Genomic DNA, 23,402 nt, shown 5'->3' with positions numbered 1-23,402 from the left:
GTGATTTGATGAAATAGTAAATGAATCACTCTTATGAGGTACGGATGTGTGGAGAAACATCTGTGAAACTAGTTGGCCATTAAATATGCAACAGCATATTCAAAAATTCCTTTTGTATGAGATGGCAATGCTTTAAAGAGAATTATCATGGCCTGAAGCTCATTCAAGTACTGCCATTTAGCGTGCGTGAATCTGATTGAAATGATCTTCATTCTGCTTTTGTTCATAACCAGTGTTTAGGTAAACTAAAGCCTGAATTCTATCTAATCTGAATCCACTATCTGACCTTCATGTACAATTATATTTCAGTTGCAGAGTTAAACGTTAAGTGTTCCCTTTTTTTGATGTTGAAATAATTCCTCAGTCCCATAGCAACATCCACAGACAACTGGCCTGGTTCTGAAAAAAAGGCATATTTTGCCTATCACAGCAATTAAACAAATTAGGTCAATTTTTGAAAAAAAAAATGTCCCCTAATAAACACAAATCCCAAATTATAGTATTATTATAGTAGATGTTTAGTAATTCGGTAGTCTCTGCCTCAGACGTCATGCCCACAGACCATTGGCTGAACATCTTTTTCATATGGAACTCAAATTGTTTCAGGAGTTTCAAAGTCATTATCTGATTGGTTGAATTCTACAGGATTTCCGAGAGCCGTGTGTGTCACGTTCTTTAACAGTCCGCCTGGAAACAAAGCCATTGTGAAGCCAAACCCCAATGGAAAAAAAAGCTGTCTTGTTTACAACCGTGAAAATATATTTGTAGTCAATCTAAGCGTGTGTGTGGGTGAAGGAAGAAGAAGACAGGTCAGCGAACTTGGGACTCGTTCTTTATTCAGAAAAAAAGAACAAACAAAAGGTGCGCTCGTGCGCCTTCACCGTAGTGTTCCACTACAGCACATAAATAAGAAACACTCTGCCCGCTGTACCAGCTCTCGCTGTATGTCTCCATCTCTCAAGGTTCAGTCAAACGACCACTCTTCCCGATGTGTAACACAGTCCATTTATAAAACTCTTTCCGATGTGTAACTCAGTCCATTGTCAGCCAGCAGGTCATGAGTGTTTGGTACGAGTCCCGAGTCCTTCTCTCTCTCCGCTCTCTCATTCCTGGCAGCTTATATGCGGTCTCCACACCAATCACTGCAATCAGACACAGGTGTTCATCATCTACCTACTTACTCACCGCACAGCTCGCTGACTCGTCTCTCGCTACAGACTTCGCGAGACCATGCCCCCCTCGCCACAATACGCTTATCAGGATCAACTAAATGCTGGATTTTCAAATGCATGTACAGTTCACAGTCCCATTGTTGCAGTAAACTTGTACAACTTTCTTGAATTAATAATTTATTAGACGCATGTCAGTTTTTTTGTGGAGACTTTGATTTTCCATTTTTACGCCCCTAAACATAGCACTGAACAAAACAAAGTGTGATTGCTTGCTTCACATGTCAGTCAGATGGCCTATTGGGCGGTCCTTGGCCATGAAAGCAATTCAGTCACACTTGTAGCAGTATAATTGCACAGATACGTCCTGAGAGATAATATCAATGCATATTTAATGCATTGTTTACTGTTACCACTATTGTAAATACTTTATTTTTGGGAGGTCTCTTAAAAGCTTGACATTAAATTAATTTTTCTGACCGCTGCTTTTGAAGTTTCAGTATAGCCACTAGTGAACAGTGTGGGACTGTTTGTTCTTGCAGTGCAATCAGCCAATCAGTGACAACATCATGTTCAGAGTTCTAGCTCTTGAGTCATTATGATAGGTGGCACCATAACTGAATCATTTTTCTTGTGGTGTTTCTGGAGGCCAACAATTACACTCGATACACCTAGATTTATGTGGTGTATAGTGTATCTGATGCCTGTTTGAACACAGAACAATGTTTCAAAGTATTCATGTTGTAAATTGTGACATAAGTGGTGACTAAAGGAAATTTTAATGAAGCTAAATGGCAGATATTGGCACAGCAGTTTTGCAGCTGGCAAAGGTCACTATTAAAACCAGAGAAATGGCACAGAATCTTCAGCAAACATGAAGTCAGGAGGGGGGCCGCACTGTGGCATTGACGTACTTACCTTTTTGCCATAAAAAAAAAAATGTATCCCTGTGATAATTACATAAAAGAAACACTGTGGACCTTTTTGAGACACCAACTCCAAACTGTCAGACCTAATATAATCACATATGTTTCGTACAGACTTTTTAAAAAGACTGTTCCTTTCTTTTATTCGTTCGTTTGTCTGTTCACTCATTTTATTTTTTGAAGAGCTTTTTTTCTGTGATTTAAAGTTGTAATGAAACAAAGAAGGCAACAGATGTTCCCTTTCGTTGTCACTCCGAGTTACGTCGGATGAGGACGAATGGGGTTTCGCTTAGAAAGGTTATCGACTTGAGTATACAAAACGAGCCAATGGCCAAGAAATGCTATGGGTCTGCGGAATTTGCATAGTGTATCTTCGCCTTACCTCGTGGGTATAAAAGGAGGACCCTGGCAACATGCAGATATGTTTTCGCTTCGGAGCCAAGAGTATCTCTTCACTCCACAGCCATCTCTGACTTCACTCTACGAGACGAGCCACTCTCCAGTGTTGGTGTGACGGCGATCTGCAGCGAGTTCACATTGCCTGCTGATCTGTGCAGTGATCTGCCAGTGAGTGTGTTTCTCCCTGCTTCAACATCGCAGAGTTTTTTCTCCTCTCACAAAAGAGCTTGCACGCGGCACGTCTTTTTAAAGACGGCTTGCCCGTGCATTTCTGGTTGCGGTCGACTCATTTCCGATTTTGATGGGCACATTCTCTGCTCTGCGTGCTTGGGCTTGATCACGCTAGAGCAGTGTTTGTGGATGACTCACGTTCACCCCGCGGGAACGTGACCATCGCGTCATTACGGTCGAGACTCAATGATCTCGTTAGAGAGAGAGTCCCCTCTCATCCACACCCCGATCTAACACTCTCCACGTGAGGTGCTACTTCGGCTGGTGGCCAGGGATAGTGGACGCCATTGCTTGCCATACCAGCAGCAAGGTCGACCATGCCCCCTTGGTGTGACTACCCACTTCTCCGGAGTGTGGCGTTCTCTTGGGCTTTAGCGCAAGGCGCCTCGCTAACAGACATCTGCAGAGCTGAATGCTGGGCGACACCTACACATTCACCAGATTCTACAATCTCCAAGTGGAGCCAGTGTCCTCTCATGTACTCGCTTCAACCAGCTAGTACTGGACCCGCTCAGGTGTCTTCGCTTGCTCGCCATTCCACTCCACGGACTGGATAGGTGCGATATTCTCCTCAGGTGAGCTTCCCCGAAAGCCCTGAGTTCCTCCAGCACTTCTGACATCGGCGCCAGTGTCTATTGCCTGCGCGTCGGCTAGGTGCCTCCCGTGTGCATGGTCCCTCCTCTGAGCGACCCCCACATGTGTATTTCCACTGTAAGCCTCTCTGAGCATGTGTCTTTCCCTTGGCAAGCCACCTTGCCACCCCTGGGGTTGAAATATTCCACCTGCGGCTGGATACCCCAGTGTTCTCCATATGCACCCCTCCCGGTAATATGTGTATTATCTAAATCCCCCAGCCCCCGGGGTTGGGAATAATTGCATATTTCCTCTAAACCTATGGGATATGCTCCCCAGTGTACCTTGGTATTCATGTGCTAAATAGGAGTCCTTCGTCCGTGCTAGTCTCACAACAGGGATCTCATATTTACGCAGGGCACTGGAAGACAGCCGAGAAGGTGGTAACTGGAATTAGACTAGTAACCCCATTCGTCGTCATCCGACGTAATTCGGAGTGGCAACGAAAGGGAACGTCTCGGTTAGTTATGTAACCCTCGTTCCCTGAGTAGGGAACGGAGACATTACGTCTTCCTGCCACTTTCTGCTGTACCGCGGGGATTGCCTGAGTTCAGTCTCGGCTCCTAAGTGAAGAAACCTTTCTGCATGTTGCCAGCGTCCTCCTTTTATACCCACGAGGTAAGGCGGAGATACGCTATGCAAATTCCCCAGACCCATGGCATTTCTTTGCCATTGGCTCGTTTTGTATACTCGAAGTCGTTAGGCTTTCTAAGCGAAACCCCATTCGTCGTCATCCGACGTAACAACTCCGTTCCCTACTCAGGGAAGTACTTAAAGTGTAACAGTAGTATACTTAAATGATACTGATAGTTTACTTGTCAAATACTTTGAAGTATGCTCTCAGTAAACTTAGATTAGTTTATACTGAAAGTTTGTTTTCTTTGTGAACTTAACATCATACTAATAGTTCTCTATGCATTATTTTTGCACTTTTAGTATACTACTACGTTCCTATTTAGTTATTAGTTTTTATACTCGAAATATACCTTAAACTGTTTTTTTTAATTTGAATACACAAAACCCACATACTCAGAATTAGGAGTTTTCTTTACAAATCAATTTTTTAAAACAATGCAAGTTTATTAGACATTATGTAAAACGATGTTTAAAAAGTATTTAATATGCTAGTCAGAGTAAACATAACTACAAGCCAAGTATACTTAGAATGCTTAATTATAGTTTTAAGTATATCTCTATCAAAAGATTGAGAATTAGTATAGGCCAAATATACTTTGAAGTATACTTGACTTATACTGACAGAAAAGTCTGTGTAATGTTAAGCATAGTTCTAAGAAGAACATAAAAAGTAGAAAAAGTATACTTTCTCATTTTTAGTTTAAAAGAAATATACTAATACCAAACTTGAATAAACGTATTTTTTGTAAGGGTAGTCCTGTCATTTTCACGGAAAGGTCCAGCTGAGGTAAAACAAAAAGAGGCATATGCATAATTGGAAATTCTTCAAAACGTTCCATAATATACATTTAGAAAAAGGATGGATTTAACCTTTCATTCCGACTTCTTTTTAATACTTAATACTTAATACTTAGTGTTCAGTCACTGAATCATTAAAACTGGCAATATTTTCCATCTCAAAGTTTGCAAAACTTAGCAAACTTTATTTGTGATTACGTTGTTCACCAAAAATGTGTATGGACACAGATAAGCAATTTCAGAACACTGTGTGTGACAAACACAAAACTTGTTTGGTGATGGATATGAGCTTGATAGAAGATATTGCATGTCAAACACACAGTAAGTATTCATTAATTAGAAAATGTGTTTGCACCAGCAAATATAGTACATCAGGTACTGGCACGTTTGCTAAAGCATGTAGTTGAATGGAACAGATAGGAAAAGAACTCGGCTCGGCACACACAGTTGCAAGGTTTATTAGAGAATCAGGGCTATAAAGGTATGCAGGATTCTACTAGTCTCTGAGCATACCACACAACTAGTCCTTTTCTAAATGTAATACTATAGCAAACCTGGCTGCCAAGGTTAGTGATACAGTAATATAATTAAAGAAATGGATTTTAAATGGAAAAACTAGTGCATTAGGTCACCATATGAATAACTGGGAAGAAGGAAGTAAAATGCTTCAACATAAGTTATTCCTACATATGTAAATACTATGGGTCATTTTCATTTAAAAAAAAAAAAAAAAAAAAAAAAAAACATTAGGAAGGAAAGCAGCACCTCTGCCTCGGTTAGGGCTGACACTACTAAACCATAGATTATATTCTTTAATATCTCTGTGTATATATGGCCAGTCAGCGAGAATGAACACCACATGAATTGCAAGTACCGCAGCTCACACTGTAAACGTCTCCTTCATGAGTTTGTTTGTTTCTCATTTACAGCGAAATTTGGTTTGAAGAGGATAGGTGGCCAAACCCTCCAACTCACAGACATTTACTGGGTACATACACACACGTCGCTGCATGGAACAAGATACAGCTCCAAGAAAATAAGCCGTAACAAGGCGAGGAGAAAAAAATCAAGAGAGGAGGAGGAGGAGTAATTTTGGGCATCTGTGGTGCAGAGTTAAAAGGAGTCCATGGCCTTGAATTCACTGAGGGCTTGGACGGGGGAGATATGTTTCTTCTGCGAGCCTCGCCTGACACGGGTCTGGCACTCCTCCGGTTTCTCTCTCTTCACCAGGGGTTTCTTCTCCGGGGCCTTCATACGCCAGGAAACCACAGGGGAATTGACTGCTGCTGTGCCGTACACCTTCTGGTACTTGGTGGAAGCTACATAGGAGGCCTTGACCGTGAGGACCACGGCATTCATCAAGTTCTTGGCTGCCTGGATGAGGGATGTAGCACTGTCCAGCTGAATATGGGACAGCGGGGAAGAGAACTTTCAGATTAGTGATTGTATTTAGTGAACTGTTGTTATGTCATGAAACTTGCAGCAGACTGATAGGTCCGTTACATGCAATTTGCTAGCAGCCACATCATTTACTACATGATTGGCCTCTGCTGATTCTGCAGTCAATGAGATTGCTTGCTCAACGTTTAAATAGTCTGGTTCAATGTTCACTGAAAGCTAGCCCTGCAGTGTGCTATCAGAGATCCAAGTATACATAACCCAAATTGTGTATTTGAAGGATTAAATATGCATGGTGCATCACAGCTGTTTTGGAGCAAGCACATAACTCTGAGACCAATTGTTGTCCGGGTAACATGTAGATGCTGACAAAGCCCATTATGTAGTTATGTTAGTCCGACTTCACAAAAACCAGACTGGTATGATTTTAGTCAAACTAAAGCCACTATCACATTTTCAGCACACAGAATGGTTGTAATTAGACACTAGGCTCTGTGGCATATTTTTAATATATAAATGCAACACTTAATAATACATACGGAATGTAAAAATATAATCTACATCCTGAAACTCTGTAAACCTCATGTAAATAGAATCATAATATGCATGGCCAGAATCATCTTACCCCTGAAACAATGAGTTCTCCTCCCAGGTTCTGAACCTCAGCCTTGACCTTGCTGCAGATGTTGAGCTGGTGGCAGTAGAGGGCGATTCTCTGGAGGTATGCCAACAAGTCCTGCTTACAGGCTGAGTCCGGACACTAAAAGAGATGGGAATACATAGCAGAGACTTGACCTTTACATTCACTGTGTAGAGCAAATATGAAGGGAAGGTGGTAAAGCGATGATGACTGAAGATGAAATTCGTTCCATCTTGAAGATGACTAAGGGGTTTGTCATCATCACATATTGGCTAAAGCCTGCGGTTGTAGACATGTTCGTAAATCTCCAGTTAACATCACAATTGACCCTTCACAGGGAGTTTGATTGACAGGTGATCTGACCAATCATAATCATCATAATCCGAATCAGCCATTTTTGTCCGACAAAGCAGTCAGGAGAGTTAGTAGATAAACGTTGGAGGATTTGAACTTGAAAAATGGTGTGTACTGACATCTTTCCGCGGTTAAAACAACATTCCTTCTTATGTTCATTCATGTTTATTTGATGCTATAAATTAACTAGAAGGAAGAGATGATCGGTTCACGAGCAGCTTTAACTGAGGCCCTACAGCGATCTGTCAAACTCATTAAAGAGCCACAAAATGGTATGTTTTGTTTAAATTTCATTAAAAAATTACCAAAGCTGAGACTTTGTTTCATATCAAACGTAACCTGGTCTGTCCTGTGTGTCAGTGCGTTCTCAGTGTCCTCTCTGCTCCGCGATGTATTTGTCACTGCGTGAGAACATGGTGGGGCGTGAGAGCAGCGTGGCTTGTCGGACATAGGACTCACCCCCTTTAGTTACTGTTGCTATGTCACATTGCAACAGTAACTAAAGGGGGTGGGTCTTTGAGAACGGTCAATTGTTTATTGTGTTAATAGGAACACTGTACACATAAATCTACAGCACAAGAGTAAACAAGCAACATGAAATAGAAAGAACTTCTTACCCATGAGGGTTTGAATAAACATTTTATAATGGACTCCAGCCCAAATCACAGTGAATGAAAACTTCCTTAATTTCCTTGAAATGTTTTGAAAACCGGTGGACAGGGGTGCATGGACTTTCTGATTTCATGACACAGTGATTGCTTGTCTCTTGAATATTAATTATGTCATGATGATGTTGCTGGGTAACCTTACACAAGCCACAAACCAGACCCGTCGCCAGACCTCAGTCTTAAGGGGGGCATATGAAATGTATGGGGGGGCACAATTATTATTAGCCTACAGTATGTATATTTATAATAATCAACTCTAGTCGCGCAGCACGTAATCATCACGTTAAACATATAACCTACAACAATATGACACACACACATACATACACACGCACGCACGCACGCAAATAGGCCTACACTCGCACAGATACTTTGAGTGGAGGCAGCGCTGTCCTCTCTCCAGTCCCAGTACAGCGGGAGGAAGCGTTTCTCCGAGCAGAACCTCCTCATCAAAGTATCATTCCACTCGGAAGGAACTGAAGCGAGTAAGCCGGCGAAAACTGGTTTTGAAACCGCTTTCAAAAATGCGCGGTAACTGTTGAGCGGCTTAGTTGTATGTCACGTACGTAGCCTAACGTTATTTTGTAAGGCCGTGATAGGCTGTTGCAGTGTAGATTCCCATCAATCAAACTAAATCACACATTGTTTCTTTATATTTTTAATATTTTAATTATAAAGAATGCAACATTAATGCAACACAAAATTAGCAACTATGATAATATTAAAATTAAATTAAAATTAAATTATCTGTGCCTCAGGTGGGGGGGGGGGGCAAGCATTTTCTGGGGCGGACCCGGCCCCCTATGGCCCGCCGATAGCGACGGGTCTGCCACAAACTACTCAATATTCAAAAGCCAGAACTTTGGAATTATTTATTATCTACTTGTGTACACATGATTTAATTGACTTTCACTGATAACTATTTGAAAACACATATATCCTAAATGTATCAGCATACTCCTGTCCTACAAGTATATTCATCTGGAGATCTGATCTGTAGCATTTTCTCTTCGGTAACACTTTATATCACGACCCGCAAACAACTGCATAAGTACCCCGAAATTACGGTGTACGTTTCTGTAATTATAGTGTACTCATGTGTAGGTATAAGGAAACAATGTGTTACGTTTTGGGTAATAAAGGGGTAACAAGCAGATATACAACCTGCAAAGAACTTCGTTATTAAACCGAAATTATGGTGTACGTTTCTGTAATTATAGTGTACTTCCGTGTATATAAGGAAACAATATGTTAAGTTTTGGGTAATAAAGGGGTAACAAGCAGATATGCAACCTGCAAAGAACTTCGTAAGTAAACCAAAATTACGGTGTACGTTTCTGTAATTATAGTGTACCTCCGTGAAGGTATAAGGGAACAATATGTTAAGTTTTGGGTAATAAAGGGGTAAAACCAGATATACAAGCAAATTATTTATAATGTAATTATTTTAAAACTAACAGATACCTATTCTGTTAATATATTCCAGGCAAAAATTGTACATCTGTTATATATATATGTTTTTTTTATAAAATTTCTGGCAAAATATGTTCTTGTGCAATGTAGTTAAAGGGTAATTTTGACATCTGTGGGTTGTAAATTAAACATATATAAAAACTTTCACATTGTATTGCAATGACACTTAAATGTCAGTGCAAATATACTGTGTAATTAAAATGTTTTTATGTTTTGTTTTCTTAATAACAGTACCTTTCTCTGTAATTACTGTGCAAATAGTGTTGTTTCGTATTGTTACATAATAAGTAGTGTTTGTTACCCGTTTCAACTGTGTATTTACAGGGTAAGTGTAACTCCTGCGGGCTGTAAATTAAAGTAGCGCTTGTTACCCCCTTGTTCTGTGTAGTTACTGGGTAAATACTTTGTAAAATAAAAGTCAGAAATTAAATGGGATCCTTTATTGTATATTTACTGCACTTAACCTGTAACTACACAGAACAAGGTGGTAACAAGCGCCACTTTAATTTACAGCCCACAGGAATACACTTACCCTGTAAATACACAGTTGAAACGAGTAACAAACACTACTTACTATGTAACAATACGAAAAAACACTATTTGCACAGTAATTACAGAGAAAGGTACTCTACTAAAACAAAACAAAATAAAAATACATTTCAATTACACAGTCTATTTGCCCTGACATGTAACGGTCATTGCAATAAAATGTGATAAGGTAAGTACTAAGTATTACATGGTAAGTTCTAAATTAAAATCATAGCAGAAACTAAATTTTTCGGCTTAACGTTAAGTAGTTTAGTAAGAAAAGCCAATAAATACATTTTTTATCATACTGTGCTTACATACATACATACATATATATATATATATATATATATATATATATATATATATATATATATATATATATATATATATATATATATATATATATATATATATACACACACACACACATTTAATTTACAACCCACAGATGTCAAAATTACCCTCTAACTACATTGCACAAGAACATATTTTGCCAGAAATGTGATAAAAATTGTACAACAGATGTACAATTTTTGCCTGGAATATATTAACAGAATAGGTACCTGTTAGTTTTAAAATAATTACATTATAAATAATTTGCTTGTATATCTGGTTGCACCCCTTTATTACCCAAAACTTAACATATTGTTCCCTTATACCTACACGGAGGTACACTATAATTACAGAAATGCACACTGTAATTTCGGTTTACTTACGAAGTTCTTTGCAGGTTGTATATCTGCTTGTTACCCCTTTATTACCCAAAACTTAACATATTGTTCCCTTATACCTACACAGAAGTACACTATAATTACAGAAACGTACACCGTCATTTCGGTTTACTTACGCAGTTGTTTGCGGGTCGTAATATAAAGTGTTACCTTATCCTCTTAGAGACATCAAAACTTTAATTTGAGCAGTTATATTAATTCACCATTACTGTTGTCAATCGCAGAATGGTTACCTATAGATATAGTTTCAATCTACTAATGTCCATCTACTGCATTTATATGTAAGAATGGCTCCTATTTTGTCTGCTGTTTCTGTCTCCCCTTTGAAGCGATACATGAGCATGTCCCATTTAACATGATGATTTTTTGGATAAATCATTTTCAACACACAGCACCTTGCATGCCAAGACACAGCGGTTAACTCAGTGACTTTGCATATAGCAATAAGTCCTGTCAGAAGTTGTTATATTGTTTTTTTTCCACCTAGCTTTCCATGAACTTTGAGTGAAAGAAAAACTGATGAGACACATTTAATAATTGTTGAAGCTGCTTTATCTTTGACACGGCTGAGCAGCTGTAACGTCCTTAGCGTTTAGCGTTCAAGTGTCTCTCTGCAGGAAGCAACCTCTCGCTGTGCTGGGGGATGGCAAGGGGGAAATAAAAAAAAAAATGGAGAACCCTCTTTTCTCGCCTCCAGGGACCAGCAGCTTTAGGTCTGCGATGTCAAGTGCAGCGGTTAGAGGAGTTGTAAGAATGTGTTTCTGAGGAGGTCTGACTGCTGTCATGACCACATACACCAATGCAACCCAACCTGGAAGCCCTTTACAGCAGTGGTTTTGCAACCCAACAAAATTGTTTACAAAAAAGTATATCGTCCCCTTGGAATTATAAGGTTCTATCTGACATTTTTGTCAAAATTGAGTTATTCACATATTCTTATTCTGTGACAACTTATTTACATTATGTGATGTGTTTTTTTTAAGTTGTGTACATTGTGGGACTTTTTATTGAAAAAACAAAAAGGTTCTATCTACAAAATCGAACTCTAACTTGGCTCTATAAGGTTCTATCTGCGTGAGCCAATCAGCACTTCGAATGCACAGAAGAGGACCAATCAGAATCAACTTTATATGTCATGTCTTTGGCTTTTTCCTTGAAGACAAAAAGAAACCCCATAAAGGCAGAATGCTATACATTTACAGTAAATTAAATATTCACTAAATTGTGTAGTGTTATGAAGTGGCTTCAATTTGGCCATTTTCTTTATAGTGTATTGGTTATTATTATTAATTATGAATGAGGTTATTATTAATAACTATTATTATTATAGTTATTATTATCTGAATTATACAAATATGCAGTGAGTAAATTGAATATTTAAAAAAAAAAACATTTAACATACAAGTGTGTGTGTGTGCGCGAGTATGTGAAAGTGTGTGTGTGTGTGTGTGAGTGTTTGTGTGAGTGTGTGTGTGTGAGTGTGTGTGTGCGAGTGTGTGTGTGTGTGTGTGTGTGTGTGTGTGTGGAAGTGTGTTGGTGTGTGTGTGTGTGTGTGTGTGTGTGTGTGTGTGTGTGTGTGTGTGTGTGTGTGTGTGTGTGTGTGTGACTGTGTGTGTGTGAGTGAGAGAGAGTGTTTGTGTGTGTGTGTAATTAAAAAAATAGTCTGACATTTTTTGTGATCATATAGTCAGTGAATCATTTTTCAATGACTATTTAACTTTATGAATTAATTTGCTGAAGCATGTCGATTTTATTGTAGTTTTTAAAGTCTTAAAATGTCTTCATTTTTACAATTTTAAGCCTTAAAGGTCAAATAGTTAACAATTTCATTGATGGGGTCTTAATTACAACAATAAACGTTAGCATGTTATTTCAGCCATACTGATGTCTAGAGAGAAAGCCATTTCACCTGGCCCACTTTAGCTGGAATAAAGTCCTGCTCAGATGTATTACAGTAGCTGCTTTCTGTCTAAACAAAAGAAAGATTAAAGTAACAATTTCTGCAATAATGTGTTTAATTACCCACCAAATTGGTAACGAAAATTAAGATTCTGCACTGGACAAAATATTTAGACCTACCTTGCTTAATTTGAAATGTCCTAAATACATGGAAGTGCTAAAAATATGAAATAAATGTCATAGAAAGGATACAATTTTACTTTCTAACACATGTTGAGACATTGTTACAACATTAATTTTATATTTAATGTTCAAATAATGTTTTGGCAGATAGAACCTTATAATTCTAAGCGAAAAGTGTTTTTTTAGAATTAGAAGGTTCTATCTGCGTTTGACCCATTCCAAAAAAACCCGTTTACAAATTTGAGAGGATTTTGATATTGTACATTTAGAATACATTTAGGGTCCCTGTTATTTTCATGTTTGAAAGAAACTTGTTCCCAATATAAATTTTCCTATATGTAATGCAAAAACTTTGAAGCTCAATATCTCAAAACTGCTCAGAACGCAGATAGAACCTTATAATTCCAAGGGGACGATATGAAACCGAATTAAAAAAATAAATAAAATTTAAAACCTTTTAATATCAGTAGAACTGCAAAGGTCAAACAAAGTGGCCAATAATGACACTTTTCCCAACAAATTGACATTGAATTTGACAAATTCCGTGTTGCCAGGGTCGCATTTTCTTTTCAGTTTTGTCCAGCAGCTTGATTATTGAGCACCCGGTTCTGTTTGACACCACCTACTCATAGATTTTTTCTGTAATGAATGTGGTCCCTTGATGCGTCCTGAGAACCCCAGATGGCCATTAGATGTAAATACTGTTAGTGGGTTTGATAAGGGACAAGTCATGCCACCTGTTCAGACTACCTAATATACACAGCATGTGTGTGTTAGATTTGGTAGTAGAGAGGATGGATAGCTGCTATGGGAGGAACACATTGACCTAAAGGGAGGGGTTTTCTGGAAAGCAGGAACTGTCTGGCCATCTCCGATGTGCTTGTACACTCGGATTACACACTGATCAGCAGTGTGATCAGGTTCCCCCTCACTATTCTTCCTTTATCTAAGAGAAAAGAAATACTGCAAGAAAACAACAAAAACAACACGACGTCTGGCCAGTGGTGACACAGCAGGTTTCAGGCTTCTCATATCTTTTTGATCAGTGTCCTAGTGTTGATGACAACAAAAGGATAATTCCTATTATACAGTACCCTGTTGACAATGAATGCACTAGTGTTAATTTAAGGAATTGTGTCTCTAAACAGGTATACAAGACTGGTCAAGTTGAAGCACTTTATTACATATAGTTCAGGGGTGTTCAATGCTCCTGGAGGACAAATCTCCAAAAAGTTTAGGGTTTCACTTTGCTTTAAAGTGACACACATCTTCCACACATCTTGCGACATCAAGTGGTCCATTCATATTTTAGAATTATTAAAAAAAAAACTTTTAACAGAGGTATGTGTATTGCACATAATTTAAGACATTGTTACCATCCATTAGATTTAATTGTAGAAGAAAATCTACTTAATTGTATGCTTTTTTGTGCTTTTTTATCTTCCGGTTTTAAATTTATCTTTGTGTTAACGTTGTGTGACTTTATTTTTTATTTTATTTTTTTTACAACATTAGCACATCTATGATTCACATGTGTCTCATAATTATTCATGAAATTACATCTCCTTATCCTATGAAAAGTCACCTTGCCTAATTATTAATTAGAGTGCATGTTGATCTCCAATGACGGCTTCAAGCTGTGAGATCTCATGCAGTAAGTGAGAGATGCATGAATGGATCATAAATAAGTGTTTGTTTTTGCTTTGTTAGAGTTCTACAGTTTCTACAGTTTTCTTCCATAGACCCCTGAGTCTTCAACACAAACGCGATTCATCTACACAGTGAGTATAACCAGTCTTTGAAGCTCCTTAAATATAACCGATCTAACTGCTTATTAAAACACCACAAAATAAGCCTCAAGCGTATTATAGCGAGTTCATATATGATTTCAATGGTGTAATAATCCGAATGGTTGTGCATTTATTTGTCCATTTAAATCTGTCACAGTATATGTATGCAGTTGTTTAAGTTATGGTGGGTTTATAAAACCATGTATTCAGGGTTTCTGCAGGTTTCACAAAGTTAAATGTAAGCCTTTTTAAGACCATTATGAATTACATTTAAGACCTATATCACAACATAAAGAAAACGTACAAAGGAAACGCAGAGTCTCAAAATTACTTGCAAAGTAAAATAATTTATTCAACGAACGGGCCTGTGATTTTGGAAATTCCCCAATTTCCTCATTCACACTGTGGGACTGGTGTCTAGTCATCGTTTGGAAAACCCAGTGGCTCAGTGGTTCATGTAGGTTGTTTACAAACCGAAAGGTTGGTGGTTCTATCCCCGGTTCCACCTGACCAAGTGTTGAGGTGTCCATGAGCAAGACACCTAACCCCAGCTGCTCCCGACGAGCTGGATGGCGCCTTGCATGGCTGACACCACCGTCGGTGAATGAGTGAGTGAATGGGTGAATGCGAGGCAAATATGTAAAGTGCTTTGGTGGCCATTGGGTCTGTGAAAGCCCTATCTAAATGCCCTATCTATACCATTTACATGGAGGTCGATTACGGGAGTTGCGGAGCTACTGTGTGGGCCTCGCCTAGGCAGTGTAGAGGTAGTGCTGGAGCCGCCAGATACTTGGTAGAACTGGCTGATGACTGTCATTTGCTAGAGACCCTTCACAGCAGTTAGGCGTTTATCACTTTATGCATGAGACTCCGGCGCCTGTACACCCAACGTTCCCAATTTTATTGCTTTCTTGCAGAAGAAGCAGTAGGCTTCAAAAACGTTGTTCTTAACTGGCTTTAAGCAAGCACTAAATTCAGATTTTCACCAAGTATCGCTAAACTTGCACTTCCCCATGGCTGAAGAACAAAATCTGTTTTACGTCTGTCTGTGGTACTATCTGAAAGACTTGCGCCAATAACACGAAAGATCAAAGCTGATTAGCTGTAATATAAGTTGGATGTTGGTCTAATTTGTATTAATACAGCAAATTATATTTGGACTAACGAAATAAGGACCTACAACACCACAGAATTAAAAAAAAAAAAAAAAACATTCCAAAGCACTGCGAGGGCATTTCAATGAGATTTACATTAAGACCTGTTTAAAATGATTTAAGAACACAATACTTTATCAAGCAATATTTAAGACTTTTTAAGGCCTAAAATTATGATTTTGAAATGTTTGACTTTTTAAGACCCCGCGTAAACCCTCATACGTTTATTTTGTTGCATTTATTGGTATATTGCAGGATGCATTTGTTGGAAGCTTTTTATTTTTATCTCAATAAGAGCAAAATAAAAGTCGTTCTTCCCGCTCCAACCCACAGCTTAATATGTCTAATTTGTAGCATTTTTCAAAACTCTGGTGAGAACTAACTGGTGCTGAAACAGGAGGTTTCATAAATATTTAATACTACCCAAATTCACCCCTCACTCTGACCAATGAAGCCACTGAGCTCTCAGAAAAAAAGGTACAAAACTTGTCAATGGGGAGGTAATCTTTCAAAATGTATGCCTTTGAACTTTATCTACCCCTAAAGGGTGCATATTAGTAACTTTGTTACCATTTTTTTTTTTTTTCTGAGAGTCTGCAGATGATCCAGCACACAACAGCGTATCTGTTCTTCAATCAGCCAATAAGGGTCCATGTCAAACATATCTTGTTCTCACTCTCACTGGCTTCCTGTGGAGCTCACATCAAGAGAATGGATAATCTGGAACAGTTCTTAATAAATGGCTAGTTTTTCATTGGCACATATCAGCCAAGAATCTATTTCCAAATCAACCATACGAGGAAATAAAACTAACGTGTATGACTTCCATCTAAAAAAAATAATGTGCATAATATTTTATGAGAACATGAAAATGCACTAAATACAGTAGCAGGATCAAGCAAAGACAGTGCATGGTATAGTAGCTGCCATCAAGACTCATAAGCACATCCTTAGCTTTTCTTTACTTCACAAGGAGTACAGTTGATTAAACGTTAAAAAGTGTCAGTCAGCAGGTTTTGAAGATGGTGCTCATCTAATAATAAATTCAACACCTCATAGGAGCTCATTATTTTAAACACAACCCTGGGCTTTGATCTCACATCCTCACAGAAAAATGGGGAATAAAAGGGTATTCTGACCTGGTCAGCCACGGCACGCGCGAGCTTGTCCATTCTGGATCCGGCCTCTGCGATTTTCTTTGCGGCATTGATCACGTCAGAGGAATTCTTCAAAGGGCCTTTGCCTCTGGGGTAACGCAGAAACCCAGATTGTAAATCTATTAGCTGATTCCTCACAACAGGTAGAAAGCACAGGGCATGAAAGCAAGCAAGCCCACCATATATGCTAACAGATTTAAAGCAGCAAGAGCAAGTAACCTTAATAATAAATAATACTCTTTCCCATGGCTTCATTCTGATCAAATATGTTTGTATAATGGCCTAAAAAATGTTTATTTGATCATTTTTCTTAACTCTTTCCCTGACAGATTTTTTTTTATGCATTTCGGATCATTTTCACAAAAGTTTAATGGCCGCCAGAATATTTTGTTGTATGAATATCTGAACATGCAATATATAAAAATAAAAGAACTGACCCTCTGCTTGTAAGCAAACAAACAAAATAAATTTAATTCTAGCTTCATGCATTTTTTTAAAATCAACATTTGCATGTGGGTAAGTTTCATAAAAAAAGCAACATTTTGAGCAAAAAGCTGAGAAAGTCATGTTTTTGTCAAAGACTACTTCTTGATCAGATTTGGAATGATAAACAAAACATAGATGGAGTGAATCAAGTCCATCAACACACCCAATGCTTGCACAGTCCTATAGCTTGTCCTGGGTCGACATTTCATTCAGTAACATTTGGCAGTTTTGGTATCTATGCTGTTTAATGTTGAATATTTATTTTACATATGCATCTGCTTACATATCCTATTGCTTGTCTCTGCTTCTTTTTTGCCTATGTTTTGATCAGGAGATTATATACTCTTTCAGAAGATGCGTAATACTGCCCCCTACCTCCTAACAGTGAAAACACGGAAAGCTGGAAATTCCATCAGTGACGGGGAAAGAGTTAATATTTTAACATAATGCATTTATTTGTAGGATAATGTACTGATATTATCACAAAATAAACCCCGGTTGAAATGAGACCCTTTGGCTTCACGTTATCTCTTAAATATTTCCAGCATTCTCATTGTTGACATGTGGATTGATGTACCTGGTGAAGTCGGTCATCTCCATCATGATCATACACATCTGCTTGGCCAGCACAATGATATCGTTTCCATTGTCATCCCACTTGGCGACCTCTGCATCCAGCTTACTCTTTTCCTGCCTGAAGCTCTCCACCTGTTCGGCAATCTTGGCCTTCTCTTCCTGAGGCAGCTGAGCCATGATGGCCTATGAGGGGTAGCGATATGACACAAGATAAAGATAAGTTACACACATTTTGCAATTGTGCAAACACATGCCCTTGTTTCTTGTTAAAAGTTTGTGAAGAAAGTACCCTCCATTTAGGTTGACTTTGTTTAACCCCACTGAAATGCCTCTGTATAAGGTTTTGAAACTTAACACTTAATCATAAGACCTTCTGGAACCCCATGACATCTCATGCTCATAAAGAGAAAATCCATCCTCTTTTCTTTCCCCCTCTTCTTGTCAAGGAATAAATTCTCGCTCCGTAGCGATTCTGAGCCTGTCCAAAAGGGTATTAATCTCTTTGCAAGGTCACAGGAACCGTTAAGGCACAGTATTATTTGTGAGATAAATGTATAATTACCTCACTTCTTACACCAGTCAATGAATTATGCATTTGTTCAACATTCTGTTGGAGCAGACGGACCGGACCATGGCAGGGGACTCTGAATGCCTTTCAGTGCGCAATCACCGTAAGATGGTTTTGGCAAAAAAAAAGTCTGTGCCGTACTACTCTGAATTTGTAGTGTGACAAGTCAGAAATCTTTTCCGCAGTTTTGTCTGAATTTATAAGTGGCAATACGCCATCATAGCCAAAGGATGTCATAACATAAGAGCTAATTAAGAGCCAGCTGCTCATTTAAGATTTGTAGCTTTTTGCTTGTTTATTTAACAAGCAATTACACACTAAAAAGAAAAGAAGTCCTCAGAGAAAATGCGATTAAAAGATGAAAATGATTTATTTTTCAGATAGCGCACACTCCTGGGCATTTCAAATGGAAGGCTGATCCAATGGTGACTGTGTCTGAATAAAAGAAAAATAATAATAATAAAAAAAAAAATATATATATATATATATATATTTTTTTTTTTTTCCTGTACAGCATAAATGTATCTATCACTGCCTTTGAAATCCCACAAGCCTGTCCGATGGGATCTGCAAGAGCGGTCGAAAGGACTGTAACTAAATTTTTGCTTGGTTATGACTAAAGTTTATTTAAAGGTCATTATTTAAATTTAAGGTTGTCTCATTTTAGCTTCCCGCACTGTTTTACCACATGTGCATCCAATCAGAAACATAACCATCTCTGGAGCCAATCAGCTCTCTTTGTGTGTCTTTGAAGCAGCCAATCAGCATTAATATGCTGCTGCATGGTTAATCCCAACTCCTCTGGTCCTAAAAGTGGATTTGATGTATGGAAAGAAGGTGAATAGAAAGGGGGAAGAGCCTATTTCTTTCTCTTGCCTTGCTCAGAATTCACCTATCCAAAATCTCGCTGGCTCCTAACCGATAACAAGAGAGAGTGCAGGCAGCTTAATGCTCCAACAAATCCTTCCCCATACGCACCGGTGCCGATTCATTCAACACACTCATATTGTGTGCCAAATGTCTGCACACGCATGTGTGTGTGCTTCTGGATTAGAATTCCCTCAAAAAAGCTTTTTAATTTTTCTCATTTGAAATAAAGTGGCCTAGATATGGCAGTTCAATTTTATGGCTGACCTATCAGCACTGTTATCCTATCATGGAGTTAAGAAATAGAGATGTGTGTGTCTGAAAGTGAGTCAGTGAACAAATGGCTGCTCTTATTTCTCTTTTATGAGAACTCAAAATCCATAAAACCTCAAGTCACAGACTATATCAATATGAAAGTAGTGACTCGCATATTTGATTTGCAAAAAACATTCGCTCAATGTAACATTCAGGATCAACGCATACGGTGCCGCTTGCACTCCAATGAACCGAGTTTACTAGTGAGAGAAATGTTTTTCCATGGTCATTTTTTTTTTTTGTCAATTGGTTGCGGTTCTCAAGGAATGACCCTGTTCTCCACAGCAGTTTTTCTTTTACCTTAGTCTTTTATTCCAATACAAATGATAATTTCCTCATTCATGGAAGATAATTTATTTTCAAGAGTAATTGGTATCAAACAGGGTTATGGTGTGTATTTGCACGTGAATGTCAGCAGTACTCCACAGCTACATACTGATATTCTTGTAATGTCTCATAAGCAGCCCACTGTGCACTATTCACACATACACTAATGTGGATTAAGCCTTGAACCCCAGTGAGCTCTGCCGTCAATTGCCCGCTGACACACACACACTGGTTGGGGTGTGTTTCACTGCCAGAAGTCTCATTTGCAATCATATTTTAACAACTACAGTCTCTGCAGACAGAGTTTACAAAACTGAGACCAAAATTATTCTTGTGTAAAGCGTTTGATTCTGCTGGAAATGTATGCATCTGATGCATAAAACATGATCCTCTGCTACGTTAAATATTAAAGCTTATATATAGGCTCGGTTCCAAAGCCAACATCGCTGCTTGCAGTGCATACCCTTCTAAGGCAGCATCCTAACTAAAATAGAACCGTATTAGTGAACGAACATTGTACATAGTTAGCAATTCTGAGCAATATTTTTTTGTTGTGACTTTTTTTTTTAAGTTTCCTGTAAGCAGGTTGCTGAGGTGAAAGGTTGGTTAAACTACCATTTTATTAGACTTCTTTACTAACTTGCTGTATTGAAGGAATTATATTCAACATTTCTCTAGCTTTGTCCACCATCTTAGAGGACCATGTGTCCCTTGCTGTTTTAAATCTAAAAAATATACTGTATAGGCTCTGTCTCACAACCTGCATTCCCTTCTAAGGTAGCATCCTAACTAAAATGCAATCTTGAAAGTGACTGAACATTTTACACAGTTAGCAACTCTAAGCAATGTTTTGCGAGTAATATGATGTGCAATGTAGACTCGACTCCTAATTAATTTATATACAGTTAGCTGTTAGCATGTTGCTAAGCTAAAACGTTTGTAAAAACATATCTTTCTTGCTGTATTGACATAATTCTAATCATAATTTCTCTTGCTTCAGCTTTCTTCAAAAAGGATGTGAGCCGTGCTGACTTAATATGCCTATTTAAAAATATGAATGTATGTATGAACCTGTTAGCTTTTGAAACCATATTTGCATTGAGATAAGACACCTTCAAATTCTCACTGGGGTTTGTAACCAAGCCATACGCACAGTTTCAGTTTCAATCAGAGAGTGTTTATAAAACTGCGATCAAAATTATGTTCATCTATGGAGGATTTGCTCTTGATACACACATCTGCTCTCCTGCTGTGTTAAATATTGAAGAAATAGAACTGTGAGATGCCATGTGGCAGACCTGATGTAAAGCATAAACATCCTAAAATATATATTTTATACTTTGTAACTGCAATCCGGCTGAAAGCGGAGGGAAAAATTCTCACTATTATTCGCAGCGGAGGATAAATAATGTTTCGTTCTCGAAAAAGTGAGAGACACGTTGTGTGCATGCACTTGAGTGACTGGCACTCTTGTTATTCTGAAACTAGATGTAATTTACAGCAGACATGCTCAGCGGAGTGATAAGTGTTTTGCATTGTGAGCGTAAACCTGCTGGAAATGACAGGAGGAACCAGAGATGTTGTTTGTGTGTCACGTAGGAGTCACTCACCCTTGCGCTCTGTCCAGCAATAAGTTGGTCATCTTCTGTCTGGACGCTGGTGCGGCTACGTGCGTCATAGTCTTCTTGCTCAAAGTCAGAGTCGTCTTCAAGCTCTTCTGGAGTCTGTAATATAATAAATAAAAAAACAAAAACAAAATATTGACCATCTTTGTAGATACCATACCATACCATACCATGACTTTAGGGCGTTTGTCGTTTGATTCAAAAAAATAAATGCTGTCTTTTTCTTATTGTTATTTGTAATTTCACGGAAAAGAGTGATCAGTTTATTATTTGAAATTCACATTTTGAACATGACAGTGTGTTCACTAAATTATTAATTTTTGAGTGAACTATTCCTTTTAAAATCCTCATAAATTTAATTTTTGCTTTCACTTTTTAGTTTCAAAACTGGTCTGGAGAGACTGACACTTTTTAACTCTTGGGTTTCTATCGTCAACAACTTTCTTCGCCTCGTTTAACCTTCCATCTATATTTTAAATGCATTCTACTAGAGTACCGATGTCCTCTGTCCTAATGCTAAACTTGGTGACAATTTGGGACACAACATTTGACAGACGCAACTACCGGCTGTGGGTTTCTACACATTGAAAGGCGAAGGACCTCTGATCCAACATAAAGACGTGTCAACCATTAAACCAGTCAAATCTCAATAAATAATTCATTCGTCCCACAGTTTGAGTTACCAGTGACTTGCATCATTGTTCAATTCCCTTTTGGCTTTCTTGTGAGTAATATAAAAAGTTCCCTCGTGAAGTGGGATCAAACAATATGTGAAGGGGGAAAGGCCTCTAGGTTCTTCAGGGTTTAGATGTGATCTGTTTTCTTGTATTCCGCCTACCAGTAGTTTCAACATCAGTCCCACTAAGTGACTAATGAGCAAATTGGAGACAAAGAAAAGAGAGTGTATCTTGACAGCCGCCACGGTTTCAGCCACTCTTAGCAGCAGTGGCAGTAACTTATGGAGATATTCTTTTGATTGAATCAGCTAAGTCATTTATAGCAAACTAGCACAGTCTTCTTTCTTACTCGTTTTATTGAAGATCCCAGTGGATCGAGATTTCACGTAGACATAAATGTGTATAGACTATTAGAAAGGAGTGTACATTTGTGCACAAATCTATCTTGGTTTGATTATTCTTCCCATGTTTTTCAGCAGGATACAATCCTTGACAAAAAACTGTGTGTGTCTTGGTACTTTCTTTTCACTGCTACTCTGGGAGCTGTACTATTTGCAAAACTTAAAAGGAGCCAGCAAAACATTCACACACTCTGCATGGTCTATCTTTGTGATTCATTTTTGGGGTGGGGAGTGGTTTGGGGAATCAATAAAAAAAAGTAAAAAATAGAATAATAGGAGTAATAAGTAGGATCTCTATTTACAATTATCACTCTGTTCCAAACCATCTCCAAACTCAGCTTGACATAATTTACTGGCAAATTATTATTTATTGTTCAATATTGTTTGATGTTCCCACAGAGGAAGTGTGCATCTTAGAAATTGCCTTTTTTCAACAAAAAGAAGAGTCTATTAGTTTGAACCAAATTAATTTGAACTCTGTAAATAGAATATACACAATGGGCAAAAGCATAAACAAATCAACAGTCTAACATACTATTATTTTATAACCAGGACATACCGTATACAATATGATAACATATAGCAATTATTACTTCACAATATCTACATCAGGGCTTTTAAACTGCTGCAGACACAGAGATAGAGATATACAAAATAGAGATATACAAATACAGATAGAGATATACAAAAGCTAGATTTTTCTAGAAACACTTTAGAATAACCTTCATTAAGAACATTAACGTATACATTGCATCAAGGGGGTCAAGGAGAACCCCAAGAGGTTGCAAGG

The 23,402-nt window shown here is 38.2% G+C and overlaps 1 protein-coding gene across 2 annotated transcripts in view; it reads right to left on the bottom strand.

Annotated features, from left to right (window-relative positions):
- Window positions 1-5,234: 5,234 nt before the first annotated feature.
- The window catches only part of ctnna2 (catenin (cadherin-associated protein), alpha 2), a 583,061-nt gene continuing 564,893 nt past the window's right edge, over window positions 5,235-23,402 (bottom strand). For both annotated transcript variants that reach the window (XM_077246418.1, XM_077246419.1), the window contains 5 exons: window positions 21,520-21,633; window positions 17,834-18,015; window positions 16,753-16,858; window positions 6,816-6,950; window positions 5,235-6,193 (listed from right to left, as the gene is read on the bottom strand). In XM_077246418.1, coding sequence (XP_077102533.1) covers window positions 5,906-6,193; window positions 6,816-6,950; window positions 16,753-16,858; window positions 17,834-18,015; window positions 21,520-21,633 — 825 coding nt within the window. In that variant the 3' untranslated portion in view covers window positions 5,235-5,905. The remainder of the gene's footprint in view (window positions 6,194-6,815; window positions 6,951-16,752; window positions 16,859-17,833; window positions 18,016-21,519; window positions 21,634-23,402) is intronic.

The sequence above is a fragment of the Siphateles boraxobius genome, unplaced genomic scaffold (assembly GCF_051911475.1).
Source record: "Siphateles boraxobius isolate OS27281-9 unplaced genomic scaffold, OSU_SipBor_1 29, whole genome shotgun sequence".
NCBI classification, from domain to species: Eukaryota; Metazoa; Chordata; class Actinopteri; order Cypriniformes; family Leuciscidae; genus Siphateles; species Siphateles boraxobius.
This window is presented reverse-complemented; position numbering and strand designations above follow the sequence as displayed.